The 17,212-nt window shown below is 46.5% G+C and overlaps 3 protein-coding genes across 8 annotated transcripts in view; 1 reads left to right on the forward strand and 2 right to left on the reverse strand.

The window, feature by feature from the left end:
- Window positions 1-11,340, forward strand: part of Dnal1 (dynein, axonemal, light chain 1) — a 36,261-nt gene extending 24,921 nt beyond the window's left edge. For 3 of the 4 annotated variants that reach the window (XM_039112929.2, XM_039112928.2, XM_006240352.5), the window contains exons 7-8: window positions 38-178; window positions 1,236-11,340. In XM_039112929.2, the coding sequence (XP_038968857.1) occupies window positions 38-178; window positions 1,236-1,276 (182 nt within the window). In that variant the 3' untranslated portion in view covers window positions 1,277-11,340. The remainder of the gene's footprint in view (window positions 1-37; window positions 179-1,235) is intronic. The other variant, NM_001109477.2, reaches the window with a different exon arrangement.
- Window positions 9,521-11,306, reverse strand: Pnma1 (PNMA family member 1). The gene has a single exon (NM_130820.2). The coding sequence runs from the start codon at window positions 10,810-10,812 to the stop codon at window positions 9,751-9,753; it is 1,062 nt and encodes a 353-aa protein (NP_570833.1). The 5' UTR covers window positions 10,813-11,306; the 3' UTR covers window positions 9,521-9,750.
- A 3,809-nt stretch (window positions 11,341-15,149) lies between the features above and the next one.
- Mideas (mitotic deacetylase associated SANT domain protein) overlaps window positions 15,150-17,212 on the reverse strand; it is a 66,621-nt gene continuing 64,558 nt past the window's right edge. For all 3 annotated transcript variants that reach the window (XM_008764791.4, XM_039112308.2, NM_001169116.2), the window contains 2 exons: window positions 15,741-15,937; window positions 15,150-15,445 (listed from right to left, as the gene is read on the reverse strand). In XM_008764791.4, coding sequence (XP_008763013.1) covers window positions 15,286-15,445; window positions 15,741-15,937 — 357 coding nt within the window. In that variant the 3' untranslated portion in view covers window positions 15,150-15,285. The remainder of the gene's footprint in view (window positions 15,446-15,740; window positions 15,938-17,212) is intronic.

Raw genomic sequence — 17,212 nt, forward strand, 5'->3', positions numbered from 1 at the left:
CGAAGTTTGTCAACCTGGGAACTGTTTGTGCTTACAGCTGAGTTTGTGAAGCTGGCTGAGCTGCCGTGCCTGGAGGACCTGGTATTTGTGGGCAATCCCCTGGAGGAGAAGCATTCTGCTGAGGGCAACTGGATTGAAGAAGCTACCAAGAGGGTGCCCAAGCTGAAGAAGCTGGATGGTGAGTGCCTCTGGCTGGAGATAGTGTCTGTCTGTCTGTCTGTCTGTCTGTCTGTCTGTCGGGTTTTTGTGGTGGTTTGTCTTTTTTTGTTTTTTTTTTTCTTTTTTCTTTTTTTCGGAGCTGGGGACCGAACCCAGGGCCTTGCGCTTCCTAGGCAAGCGCCCTACCACTGAGCTAAATCCCCATCCCCGTGGTTTGTCTTTTGAGACAGGGTCTTACAGTCTTAGCAGACTTAGAATTCCCTATGTAGTCCAGGCTAGCCCCAAACCCACAAGTTCTGAAATTAAAGCCACCAATAATAAGTCATTCTTAAGACCTCTCTTAAATGATGCCATCATTGTAGAGTAGATCATGAGGAAAAATTTATACATCAATGGTCCCCAAGGACTATGGCAGATGTATCTATTGTCCCCATTCCCAAGACTCCTGTTGCGAGCGCACGAGCAGACACACACACACACACACACACACACACACACACACACACACACACACACACACCAAATACAATACTCTAAGGTTTCTTGTGCTCTCTGCACTTCCTCATTCCTTCTCCCCACCACTCAGTCTCTGGCCTTCTGTCTGTCTCAAGATCAGTCTACTTCAGAGCTATGACTAAGCCATGCTAAATGCTTCCCTTTCTCCCCTGTAGAGACATACCCAGGCATAAATGACATGACACAGGAGTAATCATGAGACAGACGCGTTCCCAAAATAATAGTAATGTGCAAGCTCTAATGTGCAGATGGTTTTTGTGACCCTTTAAATGATTTAACTGAATTTGCATAAATGGCTATTTCACATTTACAAAAAAGGAGGGCCAAGAGTGGTTAGAGTTGCATAGAGGAAGTGAAATCCTCCCCTTAAGAGTGAAACAAGCCAAAAAAAAACCCCCGAAAAACAAAAGAGAGTGAAGGTGTGGTAGTGCACACCTTTAATCCCACTGCTCAGGGGGCCGAGGCAGGTAGATCTCTGACTTCAAGGCCAGCCTGGGCTACATAGAAAGAAAGAGACCTTAAAGAAAGAGACCAGAAATAATTTTTTTTTTAAATTTTAGGTACTCCAGTAATTAAGGAGGATGAAGAAGAGGAAAGCTAAGAGTGTTCTTTCTACTTTGTGTTAATTTATTTAAATGTTATGAGAAAAATAGATAAGTTTTGTATAATTGTCTATTTTAAAGATTTTGTGGGCAGAGTTCTTAAGATAAAACACATCTCTCACTTCCATCCTTTTAAAAAAAACCTATTCAGTGTTTCTCCCTCAAACTAGTAGCACCAACTTAGTCCAGTCCGCCATTGGAAACTACAAATGTCCTGGTTTTGTCCAGCTGCATACATTACCTGTCTCCTAGTACTTACAGACCAGCAAAGGGACCTGCTGTCTGTACTCAGTTGCTTAGCATCTTTTAGCCCAGACATTTTAAAGACAGACTTTCACGTTCGTAGAAGGTTCAGACCCTTATAGCTCAGAAGCACAAATGCAGCGCCCCATTGCTTCAGTAGCAGCGTGGTGATAGGACGCATTCCCATAGAACACAGTGGCACCCAGAAGCAGGATCCAGCGTCTAATTGGAAACACTGGTCAGAAAAAGAAGAATGGCTGTCTTGGAGCTTTCTTGGCTCATGGTCTACTTTCTTCTTTTTCCAAAACTGTGTGCGCTGTCAACTGGAATTTAGGTTGTGCTACTTGGATGGCCGCTTAAGACACTATGCACAACCAGACACCCATGGTCTAACGTGGCTGATGTGGCTGTCGGGATCACTCCTGGTAGTAATGCGACCACATCAACACTTGTGGACCCTGCTTTGTGCAGATTTTTAAAATAATTTCTCATGTGTTTAAAGCAGTAGTCAATAGTCCTAAGTCCTACCATGGAGATTTCTAAACCCTTTACCCTGATGATTTACCCTGCTGCAAAGACTGAATTTGGTACCTACAAGCAAATGAAACAGTATTTCAAAATATATAATTTTGAGAAGATCTAAGTTAAACGGCTTTTAAAGTGTATCATGTAAGTGGTGTGGAGGGAAGAGAGAGATGTTTTGGGGTAGACCCCAAGCAAATGGCAATACGGTGCAGATGATCTCGTGTGGAACACTGTAGGTATCTTAACCACACTCTGCACAGCAGTAGTTAAGTGTGAAGATATAATTATCATGTAAGAAAAATAGTCTGAAGAATGTAAAATGTCATCAGTACCAGATGAAGTATCTAGCGGGCCATGATAGAATCACTGATTGCAGAGAAGTCAGAAACCCTGCCAAACTGTGCCTAAAGTCTCAGCCAGAGGCTACTGATTCTTGTCCCTGTCTCCATGTGCTTCTCCGGCAAGTAATCATGACGAAGGGGGCAGAATCCTTCTTTTTAATGATTATATAAGTAGTCTCGGTTTGAGAACTTATAGCTATCATTTCAGTAAAAATGACTCAATTTCTCCAAGAGTCACACTGGTCAGAAGGGACCACTGCTTTGACAATCAACTCTAATCCATACAAGAATGCCTGGTTGTGGGGTGGAGAGACAGCTCAGAACTAAGACTGCCTGTTGCTCGGGACCTGAGTTTGTTTCCCGGTTCCCATGTGGAGGCTCACAACCTCCTGGAACCCCAGGGGATCTCATGTCCTTCTCTGGCCTCCCTGGTACCAGGCACACACATGTTGCACAGACAGAAATGGAGGCAAAACACTAAATACATAATAATAATAATAATAAATTTTTAAGAAATACCTAGTCTAATACCTTATAGCATTCCTTTTTAGCTTTTCTGATGGAAAGAAACTTTACACTGACTGGCTTAAACGTTCAGAACCATTGGCATTTCTCTTGTGAGCAACAGTAGTGAGACTTCCTTGGTGGTGCAGAAGCGTATAAGCAGAGAGGGATGCTGTTGTGGTTGCCTACAGTTTACACAGGCAAGCCTGCTCCACGGATGGCTGTGCTTCCTGAACTGTACCAGAGTGAGGGTGGGAAGTGGGTAGCTTCATGCTGGCTCTGTGAAAGACTGACAGTGAGTGTATGTGTGTTTCCAGATTCTGTAGTTGGGAAACACCCCTCCCCCATTTCTTGATGTCTTTGAAATCACTGGTGGTTCTCAGAGATGTGCAAGGTGCTTTTCTGTGTCCATGTCACAAAAACCATTTTCAGCTCCTCGCTACAAATAGTGGAATGACTTTGATGCGTTTCTGTTTCTGGAATTAAAGCCAAAATGCATTCAATTTGAAGGCAAAAGGCCAGCCTAGTCTACAGAGCAAGTTCCAGAACAGCCAAGCCACACAGAGAAACTGTGTCTTGAAAAATACACCCCCCCCAAAAAAAAAAAACTAAAAAGAAGGAAGGCAGGAAAGAGAAGGAAGGAAGGAAGGCAGGAAAGAAGAGAAGGAAGGAAGACAGGAAGAAAGGAAGGCAGGAAGGAAGGAAGGGAGGAAGGAAGAGGAGGAAGGAAGGAAGGAAATGGAAGACCGAGTACATGAGAGAGTTAAGGCTGCCTGCTCCGTCCTCACGTCTAATTTACTGCTAACAATGTAGTTGAGGATGCTGGGTCTTATGCCATTCAGTTTGGAGATGGAACCAACTTGGAATAGATGCTTTCTGTATCAGTTGAACTTCTAGTGTTAAAAACAATGGTAAGGTGCTGGACAGCCTAGTATTTTAATTTTTCACTGTCAATATGATGTTGGTATATTAGAGTTCTGCTTCCTATGTTTCCTAACTCTGAGCTGGTGGCCATATTATCTATCTAGGCCTTGGAAGACATTCACACTCCCTGCTTACTGTACCGGATGTCCTCGGTGTCCGCACTGTTTACATTTAGGACTGTGTGACTCACTCTTGTGGGGCTGTGCACTGTGTGCTGTTCAGCTGCACCCCCGTCTCTCACTCCCTAGATGCCAGTAGCTCCTCTCCAGTCGTGGTAACAAAAGATGCCTCCAAGCATTGCCCACTGAGCCCGGGAGCAGGTGGGACAGCCAAACTCTAGATCAGAGCCAGAGGTTCCTATCCCGGCATCCCTCTGTGCAGGCCGTTCATCTCCAGCCTGTACTGAGGCACCGCTCGCATTATTGTGGGAGAAGGTGACATTTTACCGTCATTGCAGAGCTGATCAGGTGTGTGGCCCTTTTGTGCAGTGCTGAGTTTCATGTTCCCCACACAGCCTTAGAAGCTCAGGCCTGGAAGCTGCAACCTCTATGTAGGATTTCAATGTGAGTTTCTCATTCCCTGCTCTTCTTAGGACAATGGTTGATCACTTAATGTACCTCTGTCACTGTCAACAAAATCCAACTTTATGATAGATTTTGTTTTTTTGTGTGTGTGGGTTTTTTTTGTTTTTTGGGGTTTTTTTTGTTTGTTTGTTTGTTTGTTTTCGGAGCTGAGGATCGAACCCAGGGCCTTGCGCTTGCTAGGCAAGTGCTCTACTACTGAGCTAAATCCCCAACCCCGATAGATTTTGTTTTATTTCTAAAGCTTAGTATTTGGATTATACTTCAGAAAAGGTATCTTCCTCGACAGATGTTTTCTGCTGACCGTGTCAGTCATTAAGTCTAGACCGTGCTGTATTGAGTAGCTCACGCCTAGAAGTTAGCTGCTGTAGGTGTCCAATACAAGTGACCAGAGGGTGCTGTCCCTGACCGCTCAGTAACTTGGGATGCTTCCTGGGGTTGCCCTAAATGTGGCTCTGGAGTGAGTTTCTTGTTGAATAGGTGTTTGTCAGGGGTCTGAAAGCAGAAGAGGGAGCAATGGAAACAATTCTATCATTGGCTCAGAGTTGGTGACATGGAAAATGGGGGAATCTTTTACCTAGGTTGTTCTAGAGGTTAAAAAAAAAAGCTAGCCTAGAAAGTTTGCATTTAATCATCCCAGTAGTAGTTCACAGTTCACTGAGACCATAAACAACAATACATGGGTAAAGGGAGAAAACCTGTCCTTCCCACAGTCAGCCTCAGACACGCTTGTCCTTTATGTGGAGCCATAATGAGTCTGTGGATAATGAAGCGACCTCCAATGCAGCAGAGAGGCGGGCTGTTTGGGACAGCTGCCTAGACCACAGTCTTTCATCTCCACCTAGTGTGAAAGGTAGGAAAGCCTAAGACACATGGGAATTAAAGCAGTTTACACTAGCAGTCACTCAACTGTTCACTTCCGTGTTTGTGGATCAGTGCCTGCCTTTTACTCATCACTAACTGTAAGGAAGCAAGCAGAGGGAAAACTATAGGCCTGTAGCCTAATAGAAATCGGTTCACTGAACACGTGAGGAATTCTGATCAATTCTCATTGATTTGCCATATTGGGCAGATTAGAGAACCCAGACAACCAAATTATGTGACAAAGATTTAACAAGGAAAATAGACTATTTTGAAATAGATTTGCACTTTAAAATTCTGAGTGTGGCTCATGGGCAAGTACTTCCAAAGGGCCGAGCCTGCACACACATGTCCAGACTTCAGCCTTTGTCCACACACGCTGCAGTAGCTGTCTGTCTTCATGGTCACTTAGGATGTCTGCCTGGGTTGTGTCCAAGGTTGTCGTCCCTCTGGGAGGGTTTAAAATAGCTTTTCAATTCAGAATAGAAACTTTGGTTTGGTTTGAATTAGTTTGGTTTTCGTTTTTCAAGACAGGGTTTCCCAGGCTGTCGTAGAACTCACTCTGTAGACCAGGCTGGCCTCAGATGCCGAGATCCACCTGCCTCTGCCTCCCCAGTGCTGGAGTTAAAGACGTGCACCACCACTGCCTGGCCCACATCTCAATTTGACATTTTCATTACATTACCATTCATTACATGGTAGGCCTCCAATCAGTGGGAGACGCTGCCTATGACACTGTTGCCAAGTGGCCAGTGGAGAGCAGAAGGGACAAGCAGTCTACCAGCCTCTCCCACGTTGTTCTTCATGGCAGGAGCATCATTCTAAAGCTTTGGCTTCCAGAACCACGTTCATTCTGAAGAGCATTTTAACATCTGCTAATGCTTTGGTAATAATCTTTTATACATGGGAGTTTTGTAGCATGACTTTAGGACTAAACTTATTGTGCATTAAATTATTTAGTAATATTGAGTTTCTGAATGTTATTTTGTGAAACTTGTTTTAAAATAGTAATAAATCATGTTATTTTATAAAAAAAGTCCTTTGGTTATTATGTTTTATTAATATAGAATAACTCTCATGATACTTGGTTTCTGAAGCAATTCAGATTTTGAGAAGCTGAGTCCATGCATGTGGTGATAGGGCCAGGGAGGAGAGAAAAGGAGAGAGAACAACAGGGGTGGAGAGACACTTACCTGGGGTTGATTGACTAATCGATAGATCAATAGATTGATGGATTGAGTGAGGCAAAGTCTCAGTGTGTAGCTCTCACTGTTCTAGAACTCACTATATAGAGTAGACTGGTCTCAGAGATCTGCCTGCTTCTGCCTCCCTAATGCTTGGATTAAAGGTGTGCACAACACCCAGCTGAACCAATCTGCTAATTTCTTCCTCACTTAACACTAGTGAGAATGTCCCTTGCTGACTTTCTAACTCACCTGCCATTATGTGTCCACTGGAAAGAGCACTCCCCTGGTCACCAAGCTGCTCCTGCCCTTGACCATCCTTAGTAAAGGTTAGCTGAGAGACCTCTGAGAAGCAGGGTAACCCCACAGTATCAGGAGCACCATACAAATGCCAGTGTATAGTCCATGCTATCAGTCAAAACGCAATTTAGTTACAGAATAAAACTGCCATGAGGTTTCTACGATCCCACTGTTCCTTGAATATACCTGTCTAAAAGAAACCAGGATTTAAAAGTTTTTGAACGGGCTGGAGAGATGGTTCAGTGGTTAAGAGCACTGACTGCTCTTCCAGAGGACCTGAGTTCAATCCCCAACAACCACATGGTGGCTCACAACCATCTGTAATGGGACCTGATGCCCTCTTCTGGTGTGTCTGAAGACAGCTACAGTGTACTCGTATACATAAAATCTTTTTTAAAAAGTTTTGAGCTTCTAGAGAAGAAACAAATCAATTTCTAGTTACTTTTAATTCACTGTTTCCTTGTTCAAAGGATGTGTGTCTATCAGCATCTCAGGAGACTGAGGCAGGAGGCTAACCAAGTCTAAGAATTACCTCGGCTACAGAGGAAACTCACCTCAGAAAAACCGGGGGAAGGGCAATGCGCACCTGTGATCCTGACATTGCCTTATGTTTTGTATTATGTGTGGATATATGGGCATGTAGATATGCACAGTTCTTACATTAAAAAGTAAAATACTTTTCCTCATAGGATGCAATCAGTCAGCTATATAAAAAAAGGATACTAAACATGTTGGCACAAGTATATACTACCAGCACTAGGGAGGACGAGGCAGGAGATTGTAAGTTCAAAGCCAGCCTCAGCCATAGCAAGTTGCAGGACTGCTTCTTTGTACGATTCGAGACTTCTAAACAACAGAACAGTGGGCAGGCCTGCCGGTCAATGGTAAAGCGCTTGACCTGCATGCGCATGATCCTGGGTTCACTCCTCGCTGCTGAAGAAAGCCGTCTAGCAACCATCGAGTTGAGGTTGGATTGGCGGGATAGCGTGGGCTGGTGAGGTGGCACAGCATGTGAAGGCTGTTACCGTTGAGCTGCTGACAACCTGAGTTTGATCCCCCAAGCCTATGTGGTGGGAAGAGAGAGTTGTCCTGTGTCCTCCATATTTTTACCCACAATCAAAACGCATACTGGGTTCCTCTGGGAAGCCAAGGATGCCGACATGAAAAATGTAGAATCCATCCTTGTTTTTAAGAACATATACCTAAGTGTATGAGTTGGGAGTCTGGTTGGTTAGCATGTGGTGGCAGATTTCAAACATGTATAAACGTGTAAGAAGTCAAATCTTATGTTGAGGGACCCACGTGGTAGGAGAAGAAAATCAATTCCTGCAAGTTGTCCTTTGGCCTCCATATTCATACCATGACATGCACATCAACATATATACACACAGTATTCTAAAGAAAAGTCTGGAAGAACACATAAAGAATATTAGCATTCACAAGCAAACAACCACAGTTAACACATGGCACTGGAGTTCGGTCACCCCATTCTCTGCCCCTGAGTTGATAGTTCACTGGTGCCTCCACGAAGTCGAACCTCAGAGACAGACAGGCACGTAGCCCGTATTACACCAGCTCTAGTCTTCAACCCTAAGAGAAAATTTAATGGCATTTCCAGTTTTACCCAGGAGCTCAGAGGTTGGGCTCTGAAGTCACTGAAACGTATAAAATAGCTCCTGGGAAACAAATACTTTGCACACATGTGACTGGACCATTGTTTCTGTACTGAAACAGTCACACAATGACTTTAAAACAGAAAGATTGCTAGATAACCTAAGCCCCAATTCAAATTTTTGTCAAATTTCATAGAAACATATCTCTTCAGACATTATCACTTGCCTTGAGGAAGTCATGTGAAACCCACGGAAAGGTATAGCAAAGGCCAAATGTAGCAGTGTCTGCCTAGAATCCCAGCCCCGAGAGAGAGCCAGGACGACAACAGGTTTAACAACAGCCCATGCTACACAGTGGGACTATGTCTAAAAAAAATAGCTAGGAGAAGTGTCTCATACCTGTAACCCAGGCTCTGTGGAGGCTGAAGGCAGGACTGCTGCAAGTTTGAGGCCATCCTGGGCTACAGAGTGAATTTCAGGCCAGCCTCAGCTACAGAGTGGGACTGTAACAGAACAACCAAGGAACTCGGCCAACCAAAATGTGTAGGTGACACTGCACCTTGAGTTCATAGCAGGGGGGTAGTTTAGTTTGTTTTTTTAAACATGAGCAAAAGTCCTTGTCAGGAGAAAAAAGTATGTGAAGCTAAATTATGCTGAAAAATTGTATGCATGTCAGGAAAAAAGAGAATTTTCAAATTTTTTTTGTATCCATCTATTCAATAACTTCAAACTTAGAACCCTTAGCATCAATATGACCAATAATGACAAATATTTGAAGTGAGGAAGTGTAGCTTGTCCAGGGCCATTCCCCCTATGACTTACATCTGTATCTTCCACTGTGAAGGATTTATTGTGCACTCTATAAAAACACATCTTTCTAACCCGCCACTTCTAATCTGGGGATACTTTTCAGGGAAACTGATTCCAGTGTTGAGCCACGAGGAATTAGAAATCTGCATTTTCAAGATGAGTAATATCTAAAAGTCGCATTCTTTCCATGGATACAAATTAGCAACAATTTACAGTAAAGCTGTCCACAGTGTTAGTAACAAATAAATACAAGAGTTTGTAGTGTACAGCCTGTGAACCGGGCATGTACTTAGCATCAGAACTTGCAGTTTCACAAACATCGTGACAGGAAGGATCGCAGCTTCATGTTTCTCACAGCTGTCAGAGATGTCACCAGGAGGGCTGGCATCACTGTAGCACTATGAACCGCCTTTACTCCTGCTAATTACACAATTCTGTGAATGCTACAGGAATATGCGGGCCTGACTTTCTCATCCCATTCCTCAGAAAACAAAACAAAGGCAGGAGGAGGCTGGCTGTTTACTTTAAGGGACAGGCTTACTAAAACTTCACAGGAATATCAAAAGCAGCCTGGCCAGTCCTGGGATTCAGAAGTGCCCCTCTAGGCCTAGCTGCAAAAGGGCAGCCTCGGCCTCCTCCTCCTCCTCTTTGGCTTCCTCCTCTCGAATCTGCACCAGTAACTGGAAGAGGTTGGGTGCAGGCCCTTCTGTAGCCCCAGTCAGCCACAACTGCCTTCGGAGGGCCCCGCTGTGGTTGGCCCCAGCGATGACCTGTTCCAGGCGAGCCTGGTTCACGTTATCTTTATCAATGGCCCCCTTGTCCACTACCTTTTGCAGCAGAGGCTCCAGACGGATAACGTAAGAAGATAACTTTTCTCCTGGGTTTTGGTAAGTGTTCAGAAATCTGACCTGTGCATCTCTAGAGCTCTCCACGCTCCCAAACACCTGCTCAAGAGCCTTCAGGCATTCTGCCGTGGTTATAGCAGGGTTGTTGGTCTTGAGGATGCGAATGACATCGGCAGCCGGGCCTCGCAAACTCTCCATCAACCGCCGTCTCTTTTCTATATCAGACACCTGCCATTCCTCTATGACTTCATTCGAGTGCTCCAGCCAGGAATCAAAGGTCTCCTCGCCAGGCCCGGGAATGTCCCTCCCGGAGAACAAAGTCAGCTTCTTATACCATATGGACTCAACAAGAGGTTGAATAACATTATCCAAAATATAGTTGAGCATCTCTGCTGGCATTTCCGGGCCTGGGGCTGGAGCAGGGTTCTGAAACCCAAGCACACGAGCAACATCTTGCACCGTCCACCCTTCCCTAGCTAGAAAGAGGTGCAGCCTTTCCAAAAACTCCGCGTCGGAAGTGGGGGGCTTAAACACTACTTTCCAGAGCCCTCCTTTGCCTGGCATCTCCCTGGGGATCAGGGAGTAATCCACCGTCCCAGTGAGCTCTAACAAGGCTGCTTTCGCATTTTCTTCCCTCCAGAACATTCTCCCCAGTACTCGATAGGATACCTGGGGCATCGCAGCTTGGAGGGTCTCTTCGATTTCGGTCTCATCACAGTTCACAGGGATCCCCCAGACCAACAGAGCTCTCTGAGAGTTCACATCCATTCCCCTGCACCAGTCTTCCAATAGTGTCATAGCCATTTCGCCCAACTATTAAGAGTGCCAGTTCTACAGACTGTGCTTGGACTGGCTCACGGTGCTGCTGTTGGGCTTAGGACAACATGCTCTCCTCCCCCGGTAGGCCAGGGGGCGACAAGCTTCAAGCAACCACAATTACCAAAAGACACCAGAGTTCCTTCTGGTCCCTTCCGGGTCCCAAGTCAGTGCCACGGGACACTCCGCCTATCACTCGAATGTCGCCCTTTTGGTCCGGGCAGGAGTGGACTGGCTGCGGCTGTGCCTTGCGTCACTGCTTTGAGAAGGGGAGGAAGGTGGGCTCAAGGCGGTTGGCTGCGGGCTGGAGATGACTGGGTGCGGTCGCGGGGCGTGGCAGCTCCTCCCACCTCTCCCTGGCCCGCGGGCGGCCGAGGGTTACTCGAGGCCGTGGCTCAGCTACACCGAGAGAGGCGGCACTCGAAGCACCGGGGACTGAGGCGGCAGGAAGCGCGAAGGAGGGAGGAACCGGGCTGGAGGCAGCTCTGCTCAGCGCTTATGGCCGCGCGCTCCAGCAACGGCCTCCGTGCAGCTGCACTGGAGGGCGGAACCGGTCCGCTCGCCTCCCCCAGTGTCACCGTGACAACTGTGTCCATGACGACGCGAGATGCGCGGGCTCCAGAGGATCTGGCGGTTGCTATGGTGCCAAGAAGGGGTTTGAGTAGTCTATTCTATGATGGTGCATTTCTTTTTACCCCTCCCCCATACTCGTACTTCCCAGATTCCTCCTTAACAATATTGCTAAGCATGTTTTGTTTTATTTAATTTTGCTGTGGATTTAAGTTGGCCTTATTGATACGCATCTACCACGACGGACTTGTCTCATATCCATTCTATGCATTCACTCTGCTGTGAAAACACTAAATCTGACTTCCGTGAACCACCAGATTACAGTCTGCAGCTTCTCCGTTCCTCCCCATAAGACTAGAAAAGAGGATTCCACCTACTGGTTCCTTTGAGTGTCTGACTTGGCTTTCTTGTCCAAAATTTGTGTGTGTGTGTGTGTGTGTGTGTGTGTGTGTGTGTGTGTGTGTCAAAACCTAAAGTTTGTGTGTGTGTGCACACCCTCCCCCCCACCGGATTACTTCTCTTTGTAGCCAAGCAAACTTCTTGTCCTTACTGAGTATACAGGATAGCAAAACAGACCGCTTAAGGCTCAGAAAGGGAGAAGTTCCCTATCAGTCAGTCCCAGCTGGCAAAAACACCCCTATAAGAACATGGCATTCAACAATGACTTTTTTAAAACCTTATTTAATAAAAGGTCTTAAGATACAGAACATTCAAAAGTAAATAAGTTACATGGGTACATTACAATCACATCCGCAAGATTCTCTTTAGTGTATTAATTTTTTTTATAAAAAGCACACAAAAAATAAAATTTTCGGTCTGGTCTATCACAACTGTACACAAAGAGGTAATATTTATATATATGTACACTATTTAATATGTAACAGTCTTTTTTAAAAAGAGTGCCACAGGCAACAAACACATGAAAGGCAGTGTCTGACCATTTTGTTTCAAAATAAAAGGAATATACTTACTTTATGCTATTAAAATATCTGTACAATAATTACAGTCAAGGCTGTTTCTGTGCTGTCCTCTCCAACAAGGCCTTTAATTTAAGAGACAAATGAAGAAGAGCTCTAACAGCTGCAAATTTTTTTTTTGAGGAAACAAACACAGCCAAATGTGGGTTAGACACAACTGTTTTTTTTATAAAAATATGCATACTTCCTGTAAAAACCTAAGGGTTTAGGCTTTGCCAGTCTAGTAATAAATAACAACCCAGAAAAGTGAGCCCCAATAAAAACACTTAAACAGCTGAGGCTGGAGTATGTGTTGTACTCTTCCCCTCCATCTTTAACATCTGGCACATGAGAAGAAAGAGGTTAGGTGACTGAGGCAGTTAAATATAGGCAATCCCTTTAGACATCATCGGCACAGGGCCCTGTGCCAAGGTTGGAGGTGAAGCGGCAGAACGGTGGTGGGCATGTACCTTAGCTATGAGGGGCTGCTGAAGGCTTGGAGGGCAGCAGTAAGGGCACTGACTCCTTAGATGGGCAAGAGACCTCAGAAACGGTGGAGAACACAGGCACTATGTCAGTTCACGCCCTCTCTGAGCGCAGGTGGACACTGGGAGACAGGCAGGGTGACACGGTATAGGGCTGCTACTGTAAAAGAGGGAGCTCTGAACAGAAAAAGAACAACAAAAGCCAAGCCCAGTGTGTTCATGGGAGAAAGCACCAGTAAGGATGCGCCTGTATCAGCCTCCTGCCACACGTGCATCTCCCCTTTGAAATGGTTCAGCCTCCACACGTGCACGACGGAGCATGGGCCCCTGTAAATCACTGGTGGATCACTACCTAAAGGTAACATCTTGATCTTTTTTTTCCTGGCTACCTTCATCTGGTCTCTGTGAACTTAGAAAAGCAGACTTGGTTTCTTTAAATTAAGATTTCTAAGGATTAGTTGGTACCACCGTACAGAGGAGTCTCAGGTGGCTGAAGATTTCTGATATCACCTGTCCACCAAGGGGCCTGAGCCAAGTATGGTTTAATGGAAAAGAATCTTGGGAAACCTAAGTGGCACTTTGGGGCTAAGCTGTGAAGGCACTCGCTATACAAGTGGTTTAGAAGAGATCCTAAACTTGTTGCCCTTCTACTTCTGAGGGGACCAGATTTTTGTAATCTCGGGACTTTGAGTTTATAGAAGCCTGTGAAGGAAACAAGCAGGGAAACTGAAGGTTAAGTAATTGTTCAGGTATCTAGGGGGACTTTTTTGTTATTTCCATAGGCAGCTCTCATAGAACCATACTCATGCGTAAATGAATGTTAAGAAACACCCAATAGTCCGTAGCTCAAAGACAAAAAACCCCATCTCTATCTCCAGTTCCCAACAGGGCTGTAGACTATTGCCTAGGGAATGGTGAAGGAATCCTTTATAGCTCTTACTAACACCCTGAACAGTCCGACACACATTCACTTAGACTTCCTTCTGTACAACTAAAGTTAAGTGGTCATATCAGAAAAGTAACTTTAAGTCTCCTGTGGAACTGGAAAGTGAAGGGGCCTCTAGAACATTCTGACCCTTCAGTAATTCCATGCCAAATATGGTTTCTTCAAGCCAGATTCCAGGCTGATAAATAAAACTAGAATTCTGGCCTCTTGCCAACTCCCTCCAGCACTTGAGAGTACAGAAAGGGCAGGACTGAGCCCTGCCTTTGATCTCACCCACATCTGCTAGTTTCCTGTGACTGAGAACACTCCCAACTTCCCAGTTCCGTCAGTTTTTATCACTCCTGCACCTAAGAGTCACAAAGTAAGGGACCCCAGGGCCTTGGAACTGGGGGAGGATTTGGAGATGCCAAGAAGGTGCCTTATTTTGGGATAAATGCACTTGGACCTCTGGAAAGCAAGAGGCCCCTGGTCCCTGAGGATGTTAAAAATTAAATATTAAGAAATAAATAAATAGTTCCCAAATGACAAGTCAAGGAATGAAGGCTCCTGTCTCATCTAGTTAGGAGACATCCCCCTCCCAGGGAAGGATCCAGAAATCTCCAGCATGCCGTATTGGGGGTGGGGGGTGGGGGCGTGAATATCAGCATCAAATAGGGTACAGTGGGAGTAACTGGCAGCTACTGAGAACACGACAGGCAAGAAGGAAGCTGGCACCCAAGGCCAGGCCAGGCCTCCCTGGGACCTGCTTGAGGCTCCTTCAGCAGCCTCCTGGACTCAAAGATATAAAATGGTAGCCATGGGCTTGTCCAAAGGTCCCTCAGGCCTAGCTCTGCACCTTCAGGCCTCTGAACAGTTCCCCTCGGTGTAGCAGGCTGAGAGTGGGGCATGAACTCCAAACGTCTGAGAAAACTTTTACAGCCCCAGATGGGCTGTTGACAAGCAGCAAAGGGGTTGAAATAGCCCTCCGAGATCCCGACTAAGGAAGTGGTGACCTTAAGACTGGATCGTTGGAGCAGCTCTGGCCTGAGCATGATTTCACAAGGTCAGCACAGGGATTAAGGCCACCACTCTCTAGGGAGCCCCCTTTGGGTTTAGGAAAAGGTTTGCACAGCCTTCCAGGTCCTCTGGGGAAGGAGGAATAATGCTGTCACAGGGTGAGCTTGTGCTTGGCTTGCCGTGGTGGCTTCCTAAGGACCTGGGATACAAGAGGCACAGATGCGACAGCAGAGATCAGAGAAGTAGCTCAGAGCTCTTTCCCATTCCAAGGGGCCTGGCCTCTCAAGGCTCCAGGAAAGCAGAACGACTCGGGACAAACCAGATACTGAGAGAACTGGATCCTGCAGCCCTTAACACTGTCCTTGGCCTTCGTAAATAAAAGAGCCTGTTTATTTTTCATTATTTGATTTGTTTTGCAAAGCAAAGTCCAAGTGATCCTCTCCTGGCCTTCTCTAGAGGTTCCAGGTACAGAGTTCTGGGGAGCCCGGCAAGAGGATCCAGCAGGGCCTCAGCCCTTCTCGCCTTCGCCGCTCTCTTCTTTCAGCGCCTGCTGGTGCGCGGCGGCGGCTGCAGCCTCCTTCTCCTTCAGTCTTAGAGCTGCAGCCTTCTTCTCCTGCTCTGCGTGACTCTTCATGTGAGCACTGCGGCTCTTCACCTTATAAAACACCCTGCAGCGGGCAGGAAGGGCTCGGGTGAGAGCCACCCCTTCACTCTCCTCCCTCAACCCCAGCCGGTCCCCCCCCCCCCAAGTCGCTACCCTTAGCCCGCCCACTCGGGAGTTTGTCGCTCCGCCCCTCAAACTATGCCTGCCCCACGACGTCATGACCCTGGAAACCCAAGGAGCCAACCAAAAAGCAGATCCCCAGAGCCCCGCCCCCAGCAGCGTTTAAATCCTCCGCTTGCGTCCAAGTCCCTGCCCCAACCTTAAAAGGTTCCTGTGAAGACAAGGAAGGGACTTCTTACCTGCCACACTTTTTACAAGGGAAAGTGTTCTCCTGGTTTTGGGTTTTATTAAATGCCTCCGGTTTTTTCTTCTTCTCTGTGAAAGGCAGAGCCCTTCGTGACTTCCCCGGCCCTTCCCTTGGCTTCTCTGAGGTCTGAACACTGGCAGACCCCGGGGCATTGGGTTCGTGGCTCCGGAGAATGAGGACATCATTGGCCTGGAGACAAGTGACAAACAGGGTGTGTTTTAGAGGCAAGTGTGGAGCCAGAATTCTGGCATTTCAGGGAACAGGGGGCCCTAAAAAGTCACACATTCCTGCCAAATAGTCAGGGATAGGACCACTTGGCAGCTTCAGGAGGCAACTGCAGCTGGCCCTATCCCAAAGTGGTGACACATACTTCTGTGCCACGTGCTGGCAGTTAAAGCCATTAACACTTCTGACTTTGCTCAGGGGGGAGGGGTGTTGTTGTTGTTGGATTTTTGTTTGTTTTGTTTTGTTTTTGACATTTAGTCCAATCATATCTCAATGCCAGAGAGACGTGTTCACATGATGTACCAGGTGGTAAGGAAGTCAGCCCTGTCCCCAGAAAGCTCCCATTGTAATGAAAGGGACAGATGTGATGGTCACCTGCTGAGAAAGTGGGGAAAAAGAAGAGAGGGAACACGTATCAAAGTAGAGGAGCCATGGTGTACACACACCCCAAGGTATCTGCTTTGGTCTCAGGCCAGAAACCCCAGATGGCCATCAGAAGTGGTAAATGTGCCCTGGGTCACCCCTCAAAGTGTCCACAAAGACAGCAGAACTGGACAGCAGACACCACACGGCTCCTGCAGGCCAGCAGTGACGCTCAGGAAGCAGGCAGCTGTGTTTGGCTGACTGGCGTTCTGCAGGTAGAGTGCGCAAACGCATTCCATCTCTCCCACTTCCAGGGAGAGTTCTTCTGACAGGGAAGCTAAAATGAGATGCCTCGCTCAGTCCGTGAAGGAGACAGCACAAAGACCTGGGGTATACCTTCAACTAAGTCAAACAGCATCTCCGACCCTGATTTCCCTCATCTGCTGAGTGGGAGGGAGCGCTGTGCGGCTACTGTGAGGGGTTGGTAAAATAGCGGACATGAAGCACTCAGCCAAGAACAGAAAGGGCCATTATTGGGGTTCACAGTCTCAGCTCTACTCCGGACACTCTTGTCAAGCACGTGTTCTAGGGGAGCCACGAGTGAGCTTCAGCTTCGGAGTGCTTCCCCTGTGCCGCGCAACCACTGGGTTTTCTTCTACAAGGCCTTGTTCCTCTGAATCTCAGACAAACATTTATACAGTATGCCCACGCACGTATATACATATAATTACATGTGAATACATTTTTCGTAATGGGAAGATAAGCTGCACACTGAATCAGGCTGTCGACAAGCTACATAACCTTCAACCACCAGTTTGCTTGGCTGTAAAATGAGACTCATAACAGCCCTGACCACACAGGGTTGAGACCCAAGTA

Source organism: Rattus norvegicus, chromosome 6 (genome assembly GCF_036323735.1).
Source record: "Rattus norvegicus strain BN/NHsdMcwi chromosome 6, GRCr8, whole genome shotgun sequence".
NCBI lineage: Eukaryota > Metazoa > Chordata > Mammalia > Rodentia > Muridae > Rattus > Rattus norvegicus.

Bases quoted from the DNA above. Each gene is read 5' to 3' on its own strand.
- Pnma1 (NM_130820.2), bottom strand. From the start codon at position 10,812: ATGGCTATGACACTATTGGAAGACTGGTGCAGGGGAATGGATGTGAAC.